The sequence below is a fragment of the Siphateles boraxobius genome, unplaced genomic scaffold (genome assembly GCF_051911475.1).
Source record: "Siphateles boraxobius isolate OS27281-9 unplaced genomic scaffold, OSU_SipBor_1 32, whole genome shotgun sequence".
Lineage (NCBI taxonomy): Eukaryota > Metazoa > Chordata > Actinopteri > Cypriniformes > Leuciscidae > Siphateles > Siphateles boraxobius.
The window spans coordinates 3213392-3230000 of record NW_027508942.1 but is presented as its reverse complement, the minus strand read 5'-3'; the positions used below and the strand labels follow the sequence as shown (position 1 = coordinate 3230000).

General features: G+C 37.2%; 1 protein-coding gene across 5 annotated transcripts in view; it reads left to right on the top strand.

The window, feature by feature from the left end:
• tmem91 (transmembrane protein 91) overlaps positions 1-16609 on the top strand; it is a 36208-nt gene that overhangs the window by 5096 nt on the left and 14503 nt on the right. For 2 of the 5 annotated variants that reach the window (XM_077194549.1, XM_077194546.1), the window contains 2 exons: positions 2203-2364; positions 11660-13083. In XM_077194549.1, coding sequence (XP_077050664.1) covers positions 12685-13083 — 399 coding nt within the window. In that variant the 5' untranslated portion in view covers positions 2203-2364; positions 11660-12684. Of the gene's footprint in view, positions 1-2202; positions 2365-10331; positions 10463-11659; positions 13084-16609 lie in introns of all 5 variants that reach the window. The other 3 variants (XM_077194548.1, XM_077194547.1, XM_077194550.1) reach the window with 2 other exon arrangements.

Sequence of the window (16609 nt, the reverse complement as noted above, 5' to 3'; positions counted from 1 at the left end):
ACAGTTTCACGGTTAAAGGTATTAAACAATGATTATTATTATCAGCTGCAATGAACCTTAAATTAATGAAAACTGATAGGGTTTTTTGGTTGAACATATGGTTTATTAAAACAAACTTTTTTTAATCTACCTTTTGAAAAAATAAGAAAGAAAAAATAAAGCTGCAGATCTCCCATTTGAACAATCATGTTTGATCAATTGAATTAATAAAATTCTTAATTTATTAATTATTATTTAAGATAATTTTTATTTTGACAGGTTGTACTAAACTCCTATGAGTTTCAGTCAGAGTGTATTTGACAATGATTATTTTCAACAAAATTATGAAATGCTCATTTAGTTCTCTCAGAGCAGCTCTGGATATGTTCATGTGTTCACGTCCTTATATAGTGAGTGAGACGGCAGACGCTTTAAACACCATGAGCGTCACATATACTTGAGTATATACTAGGTGAAACGGTGCTGCTCATTCACACAGACACGCTGAACAAGCAGAATATAGATTTACAGTTTTTTGCGCTGTTTAATAGACACACTCATATAGCGATTTTATTTATTGCACAGCTATATTTTAGATTTATTCATCCATCTATCAAATCGCGCATTTTACGTGACATCTGCGTTATATTGTAAATTCCCTCAGCAACACGTAAATAATATGAACTTAAGTTATAAATGGAACTTTATCTGCAGGGAGGGAAGGTATTCGCGAATATGGGAGAACATATTTGACATATTTCCTCATTTTGCAGCCACTCTTCGTCCATATTTCTGGACACAACTGGATATCAATCTTCAAGGAAAAACCCACGTTCGTTTTTCGGATACCCAAAGTATTCCCACACTGCAGATTTTAACTTTTTTTTCCGAAGAATTCGCAGCCTCAGTCTCAGACATTTTCTCCAGTGCACATGTATAGGTGGAGTAGTCAAGTGGAAATAAGTTGCATATGCGCATTTGAGATCTGCTTTAAATTTTTTTCCAAAACCGTGGATAAGCAAATGTTCACGATATGATAATCGTACAAGTCAATATCGCGATAAACCGCCATACCGGTATACCGTTACAACCCTAGTCAGTCACTAAACAGACTATGTTTTTTGTATAAAGGAAACTTCGAACTGGAACATCACATGCATTTTGGGAAAATAACATGTGCTGACGTATCTTTCCAAACTTATAAACTGGCTGTTGACAACTAAAGAGAAGCTTTAAGGGCTCCCTGTAATTTTCAGCCGAAGTGAAAACTGTGTGGTTTAACGTTTGATAATCAATAAAGACAGCCATAAATATTAGTATTTAATTTTAGTCTTTTTCTTAAAAATTCATTTTCTATTTTACAGGGAAATACTACTATAGTAATATTGCACTTTGAAATAGAAAATTGAGTATTTAAGAATTATACTAATAATAAATCAAAATATTAAACAAAATATAGCTTTTTTATTATTTTATTTTGTTTTATTTCCTTGGCTAAATTGTCCAGCCCTATAAACAAGCATAGTAAACCTAAAGCCTTTTTTAATCGACATAACAATTTTATCCGAAAAGTCGCAATTTTTTCCCCTAAATCGTGCAGCCTTTGTAGAAAAGTAAAAAAAGACATAAAAAAAACATAAAAATATTTATTTTTCAACTGCTCCACTGAACATCATTTTTATCAATGTTTGTTCAGTTAACCCTCAAATTGCATGGCCGGGTTTGTGAGATATCGTAGGCAGTGGAGGATATATGTTGCCTTCAAACAACCGTATGAAGGCATCTCTTGTCAACAGGATGTTTGCGATTGCATTCGGACATGCCTTGATGCCTTCCAACATCCGGACACTGCCTGCGCAAGCAGCATTATTCATCTTCTGGACACAACAGCAACTAGAGCAACATGCACAAAGATTTCAGATGCACAACCAGAAATCAAACCCACACAGAAGAAATTCAGTGCAATTAGATGAAAGAAGACTTCCATTCTTTATCGTCACCAGTATAGATCTGTCAAGCCCCGGTGCCCTTTTCTGCACCCAAGTGGATCAACAAGAATAATGAGAAGTCCCATTATAATCAGATTATAGATAATGAGAAAGAGTCATATAGACACACAGAGTTCATGGCTCATAGACAAACACACACAGTCCATGGCAGGGAAATCCCCCTACAGCGATTGTATGTTCACTGTTTCTCTCTCTCTCTCTCTCTCTGGCACAGCTGGTGTGAGGGACAACGGGGCCCGAGGGATGACAGAAATCACCCAGCTAAGATATGTGCAAATGGCCCCTCTGAAACACTGAGTGCTCTGCCCAACTCAAGAGAGATAGAGAGTGTCAAGGGGAGAGAAGCCGAAATGAAGGGAGTAGAGGCAGAGAAAAGGTACTAGTAAAAAAGCCACTGACAAAATGTATGATATCACCAGGTTTTTGTATATGGTGCCATGCTTTTTTTTTTTTTACTTTACCAATTAATACCTTCTAGGATTAATTGCGTTGTCATATTCCTCATCTGTTAAATGAGTAAATTTAAATGAAATCTGTTTTTTTGTAAAAAAAAATTACCTTTACCAATCAATACCTTCTAGGATTAATTGCGTTGTCATATTCCTCATCTGTTAAATGAGTAAATTTAAATCCAATTTTTTTTTATGTGCATGTGCTGTGGTTATACCATGGGATTCTATAACTTGGAAGTAGCAGCATGTACACTGATGAGCCAAAACATTATGGCCTGTCACAGGTCAAGCGAATAATGTTGATCATCTCCGTACAAGGCCACATGTTGAGGTCTGGTCCGAAGAGGGACAAACCCAAACCGGCGACAGGGTTTTGGCCTCTTTCAGCAGGATAATAAACCCTGCCACACATAGTTCAGGAATGGTTTGAGGAGTGTTGTCCTGGCCTCCAAATTCCCCAGATCTCACTTGGGATGTGCTGGACCAACAAGCTTGATCCATGGTTGCTCCACATTGGAACCTAAAGGACTTAAAGGATCTGCTGCTAACATCTTGGTGCCAGAGACCACAGGACACCATCAGGGCTCTTGTAGAGACTCGGCAGGTCAGAAAAGCAATGGAAAAAAGGTATAGTGGAATGAAAAAACATGAGTACGGCCCATTACAGTGCATTCAAAAGTGTACGTCATGTCAGTATAAAACTGATTCACTGAAGAGTTCAACAGTTCCCGCGTCCTTTTTCAGCGGCACTAGTTCCAGAAGTATTTGTTCCATCATTTTTTCCCATAGGAAGTCTTTGTTAAAGACTTATAAGCCACGCACCAAGCCAATCAGCTACGAGCTGAATCATAACATTACAAACTTTGATTTGAAGCAAAAAAGTTTTTGAAAATCGGACAAAATAACAAAGGCACAAGACTTAATGGAGTTATTGAGGGAAAGAACTACAATCCCATGAAGCATTGCGAACAACATAATCGATCGATTCAAATCTAGAAGTGATGGAGAAATATAAAATTTCTCATGTACAAATGGTAATTTTATATATATATAAACAATATATTGAAAGTGCTTTGCAAAATATGCATATATATACTAATATTTCAATCTTAGAGACTTCAAGCTTAGAGAGATCAACTCGATTACATCATTCAAATAAAAGTTCAAACAACGTTATTTATCCCCATAGGCCAATTCAGTTTTAGCCTAACAGTCGTATAAACAAGACAAGAAAACAACACTTAATCAAGCATTCAGAAACACTGTCAATGACATCATATTGCATTAGGACACCAGAACAAAGAAGAAGATACACAGGCCGCAATATATGGACTTCGCAGTGCTTCATGGGAGTGGACAGAGCTATTTTGGCTTGGTTACTTTTTTCGACCCGCTGATTGGTGTAATTTCCCTATGGAGAAAATGAATGGAAGAATTCTGGAAGTTTTTACTTCCAGAACCCGACTGTTGCACTCTCCACCATGTTGCGGCCATAGTACTATGGTTACAACTACAACAGTGAGCTAGACAGAGAGAGAAAGAAGGTAAAAACAACTGAACTAGAAAGATGACTGATAAATGAGCTCATTTCTAAACACAAGCACAGAATGCTGGGATGTAAAAACACCCCTCCCTCAGTGGAGCTCAATTCCTTTTTCCATTATAATGTCATTTAGGGAGGAATTATGTATCTTTCCATCCTGAGTATAATGTGACATTGCTGGGCTCAACGAATTATTGTGCTGGAATTATATCAAGGCTAACTTATATAAGCAGAGACGTACAGCACAGAAATGACGAATCAGACTTTGGCTCATTAATCTTAGGAAATGCATTCATAGTATCAAAGTCGATGTGTTTTTATATAGACCTATAGACTTGAGTTAATTTCTGCTTTAATTAGCAAAACGCAGCTGTTCTCCATCATCCTTTCTTTCAGTCATGAAGGGTGTATAGTGAAGGATGAGTGTGTGCTTGATAATGCCTTTCCGCTCCGCACGCCTCACTTGTGCTATCAGTGCGATATCTGTCGTCCATCAGCTTGTTCATCGGCACTCACTGTCGCTGCGTTACAGAGTCTGGACTCTATCCTCTGTTGCTTTGTTTGTGTGGAAGATTTAAAGAAAGAAATACATGAAACATAAACAAATGCTTTCTCCTTAGCAGTGGGTTTCCTGTCTGAGCTTAATCATGAACAATTACAAATAATTATAAATGATAGTATTGCAAGATTTTTTTTTTTTTAAGAAATTGGTATGTTTGTTCAGTAATAAGGATGCATTGAATTGATCAAAAGTGTTTATAGTGTTACAAAGAAATTATATTTCATATAAATGCTGTTCATTTGAACTTTCTATTCATCAAAGAATCCTGTGTTATGTTTTCCACAAAAATATGAAGCACAACTGTTTTCAACATTGAGAATAATATGACATGTCTCTTGGGCATCAAATAAGCATATTTGAATGATTTCTTAAGGATCATGTGACACTGAATACTGGACACTGAAAATTGCTTTGCAGTAAAGCTATCAAAACACTGCTGTAAACATCGCTTTGTCTGATGTACACACCAGCAACACTGGCTCAACCAATAGCGTAAGTTTGGGGCGGGACTATCAGTTTGTTTGACCAATAGCATGGGGGGCCATTTTCAAGAAACCTGTTTGGAAAACAGATATTGTTATTTTTATTTATTTTTTGTTGCTATTTTTCTTATTTTTTGACAATAGTGGTGAACAAATTACTTAAAACAGTTTTTTTTTTTAAAAGTACAATAAATCCTCTGTCCCTTTATAAGAAAGCCCAATGCCAAATGTACATACACAGTGGACACACATTACTATCATATGATAGATATTTTGGCTGTGGAATCACATTCATAAAGCGACCCTGAGATTGTCGGTTAAGTGAAAATAATGCTGAACCGGCTAAAGGAATCAAATAAAAGACAGAGGTCAGTTCTAAATGCAAAAAGAAGATTAAGTAGCCAACGTGTGTGAGAGTTATAGAAAAAGAAAACGGAGAGAGAGGTGGTTCTCTATGAAAGTGCTGGTTCTGATTTGCTGTGCTGTCCTTGTAGAGCTCCGTCCAACTGACCGGGTGTTTTATGTGTAAGGCAGAAATCAGGCTTATAATGCAGCTGACAGCAGTCCTTTTATGGGTTAGCAATAAAGCTGAGTGCATCTCCTCTGGAAACAAGCCATCCTTGCTTAAAGGGATAGTTCGCCCAAAAATGTAAATACTGCCATCATTTACTCATTCAAACCTGACTTTTTTTCTTCTATGGAACACAAAAGAAGATATTTTGAATGATGTGCTTCTTTCTCGTTTCCATATAATGACAACAGATGGGAACTGGAGCTTTCAGGCTTCTAAAAGCACCATAATAACATCATAAAAGTGATCTATTTAATTATTGTGATATATCCCATTTCTTCTGAAGGCGTATGATAGAAAAAGGCTTATTTAAAGACTGTAAACATGTTTTGTGACTTGAATTTGACATCATTTACACTTCCAGTCAAATGTTTGGAATAATTAGGTTTTTGAAAGAAGTCTGCATTTTATTTGATAAAAATACCGTAAAAACAGTCATATTTTTTTATATTTCATATATTTTTAGGTAATACTTTGCAATAAGGTTTCATTAGTTAATATTAGTTAACTACTTTAGTTAACGTGAACTAATAATGCACAATACTTCTACAGCATTGAAACTTATGTATTATGGTTATGTATCATGGTTTCCATATAAATATGAAGCAGCACAATTGTTTTCATCATTGAGGGTAATATGTTTCTTGAGCATCATATTAGAATGATTTCTGAAGGATCATGTGACACTGAAGACTGGAGTAATGATGCTGAAAATTCAGCTTTGATCACAGGAATAAATTACATTTTAAAATATATTACAATAGAAACCATTCTTAAAAATGTATAATATATCACAATTACCTTTTTACTGTTTTTTTGATCAAATAGACAAAATGTACTTTCAACCTTATAACAGCTTATTATTCCAAACTTTTCATTGACTGTGTATGTAAAATTTTTACCCTTTTTTTTGACCTTGCAATGTTTAATCAAAATGTCATAACTTGATCTGTTGAAAACTTCAGACTTCTACAATCATTTAGTACACTTAGGGTGTATTCACACCTGCCTTGTTTGGTTCGATTGAATCGAACTCTAGTTCGTTTACCCCCCTGGTGCGGACCTTTTGGGCAGGTGTGAATACAGCAATCGAACTCGGGTGCGGACCAAACAACCGAACCGAGACCCAGCTGGAGAGGTGGTCTCGGTACGGTTCCAAACGAACTCTGGTACGGTTCGTTTACGGTGTGAACATGAACCGACCCAATTGCAAGAAAGCACTGCGCCTTTGAGTTAACAGGAAAACTTTGACAGCCTACTACATTCCATTCCGGCGCGCTGTCTGGCCACACGATACTGTTGCGCGTCTTTCTGCGCGTCGTGTGTGCATCATTGGAATGGAATGAATGAATGAATGAGTGACAGGGCTCTCAAGTGTCACGCATTGAGCGTGACAGTCACTCATTTCGGTCTTTTGTCACGCTCTCCCGCCACACATTGTATTTCTCACGCTGAAAAACTATTTGTAATATATTTAATATGCCGGAGCGCCCAAAACGTTGGCCGCGCCGCTCTCACTGTGGAACCGGCAGGAAGCTCGTCTCCTCTGGTGTTGTTAGCCAATCAGAAAATAGCACTATTGTATCTGGGTAAGATTTAACGCAACAACCAATGACAACGAGTCGGCACTTCATTTTGGTTCACTTGCAAAAAGAGCAGTGTGAAAGCGAACCGTACCAAAAAAAAAAAAAAAGACTTGGTCCGGACCAAAGCAAGTGAACTATCGGACTTTCCTGGTGTGAATACACCCAAACCCGTCCACTATCAACTGCAAATTAATCTTCATGAATAGAGCCAAGTCTCCGCCCTACAGATTTTCTTTTTCGCTAATCTGTAGTTACATTCAGATGTACGTCACAATGCAAAAGACGTACACCTGCCATTGCATATTCCACATAAGAAAGAAAGGGTTCATGCAGGTTTGGAATGACATGAGGGTGAGAATTCCCATATTTTGGTGACCTGTCCCTTTAAGAGCCATACACAGTGTGAATGTGTGTGGCTGTAGGTCTGATGTTTGTGGCCCTCTCCATCCAGTGTGTTTAGAGGTGCACTGCAGTATTGTTGATGTCAGGGAGAGCAGGGATCTGCTCCTGAATTATCACCCTGCCGTTCTGTCTGCGGTCAAGAGCTCGACCACAAGCGGAGGAGGAGAACGACAGGAGAGCACAGCAAAGCAATATGAAGCAGAGTAATGCAGGCTTCAGCTCTCAGTGCCACTATCCAGACCACAGATCTGCACTCGACCGGAACAGTCTCACACGCTGCTCCATATATCTTCATATGGTAATGGATAGTGTATAAAATCAGATGCAATTCGATTTTGCTTCAACTTTATTGATCTAAGTGCACCACCATAGAGTCAATTACTTTCTTTATCATGCCACTCTGTGTGCTGCTGAAATCAGATTTCCTTTTTGACTTTCTATTTGAGGCAAAGCACCTGAATATTTGGCTAGAAAACTGCAGGCTGGGAAAAATAGTCCATATAGAAATAGAAATGTTCCATTGCCAATTAAAATGAGCTGTTTAGAACCAGAACAAAAAACAGTGTCAAAACCTTTAACCAGAACTGAATGTCATCTGTTATGCCTTCCAAAAAATGATCTAATGAGTGCAACTGTGTGAAACAATTTCTTCACCTCTATTTGTCAGCTTTATTTTAAAAACTGCATACAAACAAGAGACAAAAGCAATAACACACACAGTAGTATTTATATAGTATAGTACATATAGTATATAGTATAAAATATGTACTAAATATAGTACATATTTTGTTCACCAAAGCTCCATTTATTTGATCAAAAATAATATTTTGAAATTTATATCAATATATTTTAAGATATTTCAATATATTTATATCTTTTTTTTTATTATTTTTATTTTTTTTTATTTTTTTTATTTAACAATCAGGCATACATACAAACAAACCAACATAGTGCAGTAGTGAGCAATCTTGTAAATCCATACTTCCAGCAGTGACAAGAGTGATTTAAGTGTTTAAGTGTGTATGTGTGCGGGTGTGAGTGTGGTTATGTGTATGTGTGTGTATGCGTAAACAAAGTAACCGTTTATTATGTATTACCATTGTTATTACCATCACCATCCCACTTCCCACTACCACCATATTGCCAATATTGTGTTGGTAGATTTTTTACTTCCATCCTTCCTCCTATGTAATAATTGCCATTGTCAATCCTGCATAAAATACGACATAATAAGATAATATAATATAAGATAATATAATATAACCTTCCCCCTCATCTCATCAGTCCATATCTTTTCCTATTTTTTTTTTAATTTTTAATTATTTTTTTTTTGTGTTATGTGTGTTATGTGCAATGTCTAAGGTGCATTAAAATAGGGAGTACAGTGCGAGAGTGTCTCAAATTGGGACAGAGATGCTGTCCCGTTGAAACCACTTCTCGCCTGTCTAGCCTGCCTTGGTGTTTGTGAGGTTTTTCCATATATCCTTAATCCTTCTTTTTTTTTTTTATTTTTTTTTTTTTTATTCTATGTTGTGGTGCATTAAAAACCCATGAAGAGATAAGGGGGAAGTTATTGCACTAGTGATGACAATGATATCTAATTCTAAAACAGCATTGACAATGGCAATATTGATGATGATAATAATAATAATAATATTAATAATAATAATAAACGACAATATATTTATATCTAAGGGCAAAGCTGATTTTTTTTCCAGCTGCCATGATCTCATATGAAAGATATGAAATATGAAAAAGACCGTTTAAAACAGTTTTTTTTACAATATTCTTTAATGAATGAATGAGTAGAAAGTATAGAGCAGCATTTGTAACATTTAAAAAGCATTCTTGCTGAATAAATTCAGCATTTGCATTCTTGCTGAATAAGGACTTTTAATGGGACTGTTCATCCAAAAGTATAAATTGACTTTTCTTTAATGTGGAACACACAAATTACAAGGTTTAAGCAGAATGTTCAAGCTGCTCTCTTCAATACAATGAAATGAGGACTAAAGAAAAGACAAATATGCTCAAAAAGAATCTGAAAAGTTAAGGCATTGTGCACAATATTCACAATATAACTTTGTGTGAGGATGAGTCAGAAATTATCCACTGAAAATCCTGCTTGATATCTGTGCCCATCATTCACTTTTTATTATATGGCAAAGAAGAGTCTGCTTAACTTCATTTGTGTTCCAAAGAAAGTTTCACAAGCTGAATAAATGACGATTGAATCTCTTTATAACATAATCCTTTATATTACACACACACACACACACACACACACACACACACACACACACACACACACACACACACACACACACACTCAGATGGCAAATGATTGCCCTGAGCAAATCATTAAATTCAAAATTTAAATTGAATTTAAATAGCTTTTTTTTCTAATGCAGTATTCTTGCATATCATTAATATTAAGTATGCTAGATCGCTTTATCAAAGTTTCAATTAACACTTAGTAGAATACATTAACAACTAGTTTAAATGATACGGCGTGCATCCTAACCCTAAATCCATTTACATACTAAATTATAAAATCATCATCAATGCCTCAGGTAAACCTCCAACAGCCACATATGCCACTGACAGAGATGATGTGAGGTGTGTCAGACTGTGCAGACAGGCATGTAGAGGACTGATTGAAAACAGCACAAGGTTAGCAATGAGAGACAGGCGCTCACCTGCACCAGATGCCTATCGTTCTGAGACCGTCATTCTGGTTTTCAGGGGCCTACAGATTGACAGAGGGGCTCCTGGGAAATGTGACAGCAGATTCTGATCGGACCAAGTTGCTCTCTTTAACACCCTGACTGAGACTCTTCAGCCAATGGCTGATCAAATAAAGGTCTACATCAAGGGTAATGCCAATCTGAGACTCTTAAAGGGATATTTCACCCAAAAATGAAAATTCTGTCATTAATTATTCACGTTGTTCCAAACCTGTAAGACTTTCGTTCCTCTTCAAAACACAAATGAAGATCTTTTTGATGAAATCTGAGAGTTTTCTATCCCTCCATTGTCAGCTACACAACTGACACTTTGACGCTTCAAAAAGTTCATTAAGAGATTGTAAAACTAATCCATATGAATTTAGTAGTTTAGTCCAAATTTTCTGTAGAGACTCGATCGCTTTATATCATGAACAGATTGTATTTAGGCTTTGGATATCTTGCAGGTTTGGAACGATATGATAGTGAGTAATTAATGCCAGAATTTTCATTTTTGGGTGAACTATCCCTTTAATACAAACTGTCAAATGGCACTTTTTTCACCCTTAAAGGTCACTGCAGTAAGGGGACACTAATAAATGCATGTGAATATACACACTACACAATACGATGTATTCAAAAGAGTAATTGGTTAAGTAAACCAGAGGCTATCATAGGGAAGAAAAGCAGTCAGCAGTTGATAAATAATCAAAATGGCTCACATCCTGATAACAAATGAGTCTGACTGACAAAATAAGCAAGGTGAAGGGAATATCACAACCACATCACAAGCTCCATTTCACCCTGACGCTCTTATATAACCAGGCATTCATCCAGGTGTTTACATTGGAAATATCTTTTTATGAATACACTTGCTGGAGCCGCAGACCTCGATTTCTCCGCGGCGCTAGATTCAGATGGCAGTACCGAGGCTGTTTTTAGGTGAAGGCCACAGAGATTTGTATGCAGAGCGAGTAAGTGGACTAGATGACGTGTAACGAATCACGATCCGCCAGAGGGTCTGCTCTCGAACCGTCATGCCCATCTAACATTTTTAAAGGGAAAAATGCCCTCTCATATTTCCAAACTAACGAGTCTTCTGCCCTCTCACTGATGCTCTTTGCCTTTGAGACAGACGTGCTCTTTGGAATAGACCGCTAAGAAGTGTTCAGAGGCAGATATTGAGTTCATTAGTGTCCTTTCCTTTGGCACATACCATCCTGCCACTCAAACATTACATCAGACTGGCCTTATAAAATAGAGACACTTGGGGATCACTTATCGAGACCTTTTCTGTGTGCACTGAAGCTAAACGCTATTTCTGACTCTGTTCTCTTCTTTTGGCAGGCCCGTCCAAGTGTCAACATGAGAGGTGAGAGGTGCCGGACACGGCTCTGAGAGACTTCACTCGACTGGGCGAGCGTGGCGCATTAAAAATACAGGTCCCCACAAGAGCTTTCAGGTCTCAGCTTGTGCTATAAATCAATACCAAAGCACTCTGATTTCTTCATCAAGACATTTCTACTCGGCTACAAACAGAATGAGTTTCTTGAGCACTTGCTGACCAGAAGCCGCACCCCAGAGGATACTATTTTTGTAGACGTCTGAAGTCTCTGAAAACACACCAGACAAAAACGATATATTTATATATAAAAAGGTGCATAGCTGATAAAGCTGATAAGTCTTTCAACTGCCTGTCAACGCTTTTTTTTTTTTTTTGGTACTTAGTGACACTTCCTTCAAAGCTTTTGGCACTTCAGAGAATATTCCTATCAGATTTTGGTCTGTCTAATTCACTGCTATTTTTATTCCACTACATATTTAGATAAAAGTCTCCCATTACAGAATTCTGTTCAAAACATTTCGGTTCCCTCGTCTGAATGGGCGAGAACAGAAGGGAGGTTCATGCTTAAAATCCTCACAATTTCACAACCCGTCTACAGTCGGTTGCTAATCACGGTGTTCCATCATCAGAAATGACTGCCATATTTTTTTCCATGCAAAATGAAGCACATTAGCATATTTATGGGCTGAGATATAACCAATCGTGTACAATGTGCTACATGGATCTTGCATTCAGTCATCAAGCAAAGAAACAAATAGCTTCTGACATGTGAAGAAAATGGAATATTTAAGAGCTCTGTGCACTTAAACACATGCACTAAAATAAGTGCTCTCGGAGGAGATGGAGGAGCACATGAGTTAGTTTTCCAGCTAAGATTTATGCTCGTATCTGTGAGAAATCGACCAAAAAGTCTTCAATTTAAACTGCTGTGTTGCTGCTTTCACATAAATGACATATTCTTAAGAATACAACTGTTGGCCGGATCAGCCAGAAAGCATCAGTTGATGTCAAATCCAGATCTCTCAAAATGGAGAATTTGGATGAACTAGAACATCCATTATTGGGCGACAGCCCCAAAAACTCAAGTGGTGGTGGACTGTTCAAAGGCCTATTGATGAGGAACGAGGAGGACAAAAGACTGCCCCCTCTGGACTGGAGGAATTATTGCAGTTCTACAGATATTCAACAGCAACAGCTTCTGGATCCGTGTTCATTGCCTAGCACTCTCGAGACTCTTTATCCTCCTACTACTATTTGGGCCGCTGCTGACTCCCTGGGCATCCACAGTAAGGAGTATCTGGAAACAACCTTTGTGGACATTGGTCCTGGTTCACCATTGGAAAGGAAGTTGCTTGCAGAGACAAGAGATGTTCATAGTGTGTCCTACAGCATAGAAGATGGGGACGACCTTATGCCAGACTTTGAGGTAAGGCTTCTACCTCCAGAATACAATACATGGGTGTTTCTTTAAAGGGATCGTTCACCTAAAAATGAAAATTCCTAGGAACTCAAATGCTGATCTTTTTGATGAAATCTGAACAGCTTTTCTGTTCTTAAAGATATCGTAAAACCAATCCATATGAATTGAGTGGTTTAGTCCACAGTTTCTGAAAAGACTCAATCGTTTTATATAATGAACTGATTGAATGAACATATAAAAAGTCATCAACTCACACATCAGTTGAGGTAAACCTAAGCTCAATCATGTTCACTTGACGTGCGAGAGCCAATGAGGTTCATTCTCGTGTTACGCAATAAATATAGTTGGTGGTCATTTTAGTGTTTATCAAAATATTTTAATGGAATAATTCATTATTTTTATAATGCAGATTCATATTTTACGATTGAAAGAATGAGATCATGATAAACAAATACATAAAAGGCTATTGAAAAGTATAGCAAAAATAAATGAAGGCAATGTAAAAACCTGTGAGTTCCCATATTATGGTTTGGGGTCAGTAAGATCTTTTCTTGAATAATACTTAGCAAGGATGCATTAAATTGATCAACAGTGACAGTAAAGACTTCTATAAAAAGTAGGATTTCAGAAAATGCTGTTTATTCATCTAATAATCTTAAAAAAGAAAGCATCACAGTTTCCGTTCGATTAATATTACATATTTCCGAAGGATCGTGTGACACTGAAGACTGGAGTAATGATGCTGAAAATTCAGCTTTGCCACCTCAGGTATAAATAACATCTCAAGATATATTAAACCAGAAATGTTACTTTAAATTTGAATAATGTTTGGACCCCTGTTTTTTTTTTCCTCTCAATTTGGTGTGCGGTGGGTGGTGGTTTGGTTTTCCTTTTTGGCTCATTTCTTCCTTGCTGTTGTATTTGGACTCTGAAGAGAAGAGTGAACCGAGTTCATGCCAAGTCACTCTCTGTTTACTGGATTCACAGTTGTTCATTCAGTCCAAATCCTCATAGCTTTCTGCATTTGAAAAATAGAAAATCACCTAGCCGTTAAGCCGTGCATTTCCTCTAATGCTCTGGATATTGCAGCACAAATGTGGAATTCAAATGCTGTACAGTCAGTGATAGGTGAATGAGCTTTTAAATTGAAAAATCAAATGGCATGAATAGCAGTGGGGGATGTGAAGCGCGGACACTGGCCTTCAAACCCAGCATGATTATCGAAAGCTCTGTGTTCACTGGCGTGTGAATAATAATGCCACTATGCTGATGAGCTCCATGCCAACTTCTATTTCATACACCAGCAAACAAGATCTAGGTGGGAAAAGCAAAGATTCAGATTACAGATTCGGCTTACGCCCTAATCATTTTGATCGATGGCTTAAAAAAAGGTGATTCTTAACCTGTGACAGCCAAGAACACGTCAAGTATCAGACCATTATGTCTGTCAAAAACACCACATGCAGCTCAAGCAAAACATACTCAAACACTTAGCATTCTGCGTCACAGCACAGAAGCATTCCTCTGAAAAGCGGCTTGTCACATAGCACAAACACTCAGTCCCTTTAAAAGAGCACTTGAGGTTCTCTCTGTCAGCACTGATTACACATGCTGTCATGCCATCAGGGCTTTTCATCAGGAGGTCAAGTGTAAAACTGCTGCCATTAAAATATTTAAAAACCTGTTCTGAGCAGAGGCAGTGCTAACAAAGAGGAGAGACCATCGCGAGTCCGGCAAGTGACTGTATGCGTTTTATGAGGCCCTGCTCTACTATGACACAGCATTAATAAAATATTACTCTATTTAAACACCAGAAGGCGCTTAAAAGTGATGTGGGGTCTGGTAACATGATTGCAAGGCTACTCTTTTAAATATTCATGAGCCTTTATTTCAAATGGCTGTGAGGTATACGTATAATTTAAAATGCCCCATCGGATCTCAAACTTTCATTTCTGTAAAGTACATTTGACAGGAACCTGACAACTGTTAAAGATACTTTGAAATTATGGCCAGACAAGTTGCAAACAGTGCTTGGAAGTACATATTCTGTTACCTAAAAAGTGTCACTAATTCCAAATACTAAAAAGTGTTTGGAATCAGTAATACAAGTTTAAAGGAATAGTTCACTTGAATGGCGCAAAAAAAGAATAAAAATTTACTCACCCTCAAGTTGTTTCGAACCTGTATGAGTTTCTGTCTTCTGCTGAACATAAAGGAAGATATTTTGATTATCGGTAAGATAGACCCCATTGACTTCCATAGCTGGAGAAAAAATACTATGGAAGTCAATGGTGTCCATCACTTGTTTAGTTACCGACATTCTTCAAAATATCTTCTTTTGTGTTCAGCAGAACAAAGGAATCCATGAAGGTTTGATGCAACTTGATGGTGAGTAAATGATGACAGATTTTTTTTGTCAAGTGAACTATTCCTTTAAAATCTCCACTACAGGTCAATCTCAAGTTGGAGCACAAAAGCATTTAAATGGTATCAGTAAATCATTTATTTGATCCGTAATTCATTTTTTTTTTTACTAAATCGGACTTCTCAATGCTATATATGAGAGAGGAGAGAGTGTGTTTTAATATTGCCTCGGATGCACTCACAGCGCTGCAATAAAATTTGATGAAAAATACAGCAATATAGCATTTTGTCACGCTACACTGCTTTATATTTGAAAAAAGTAGATTGAAGTTAGTTGCATCATGCTTTTAGTAAGTTACTGCTCAGAACTGAACCTGACTGGGTTATTTATTGTACAATTGAAAACTTTAGATGCTCGTAAGTGACATTTTTCTTCCCTTTTTCCTATACTTTTTTTGGTCCATGAATCCTTTTTACAGTGAAGTCAGTGAAGTACAAAATACACGACTCGCATCTGAAGGATTTAAACACTTGTTGTAGAGAAAGTGAAATGAGCAGAGTTGTCAAACACAAGACACAATTGAAAACGCAGCTCTTTTTGAAACATGAGTCAGAATTCGCCTGTAGGCATGCAGCACGACTAGCGCACATTTGGCATAACCTCATTCAGTCACATTATCTTACAGGAACCAGAAAAACCTGCAAATGATACATTATTACATCACAGCTAAAGTTAATGCGAGTCATTGCCTTCGTAGGATGAAACATAATTACAAGTTCACATGTTAGAAAAGCAATTTATATAACCTATAATTATCTCACGGCAATTCGTACGAATTTTACAAGGTGGCTAATTCGTACATACGACCTCACTCGTACAAATTCATGCAATATTTGCTAAATTGTACATATTTTATGAGTTGCCAAATTCGTATGAATTCGTACGAATGACCTACCCCTGACCCCGCCCCTAAACCTACCCATCACACGGGTTTAAACATATCGTACTAATTCGTACGAGTGAGGTCGTGAGATAGCGTTGCTGAAACTCCCTTTTACAGGATCCTATGAAGCACAATTCAATAAATTCAACACACAATTCAATAAATAGTAAATTAATACAGCTTTTATCCTATGACAAATGAAATTAATTTCTGACTAGTAAATC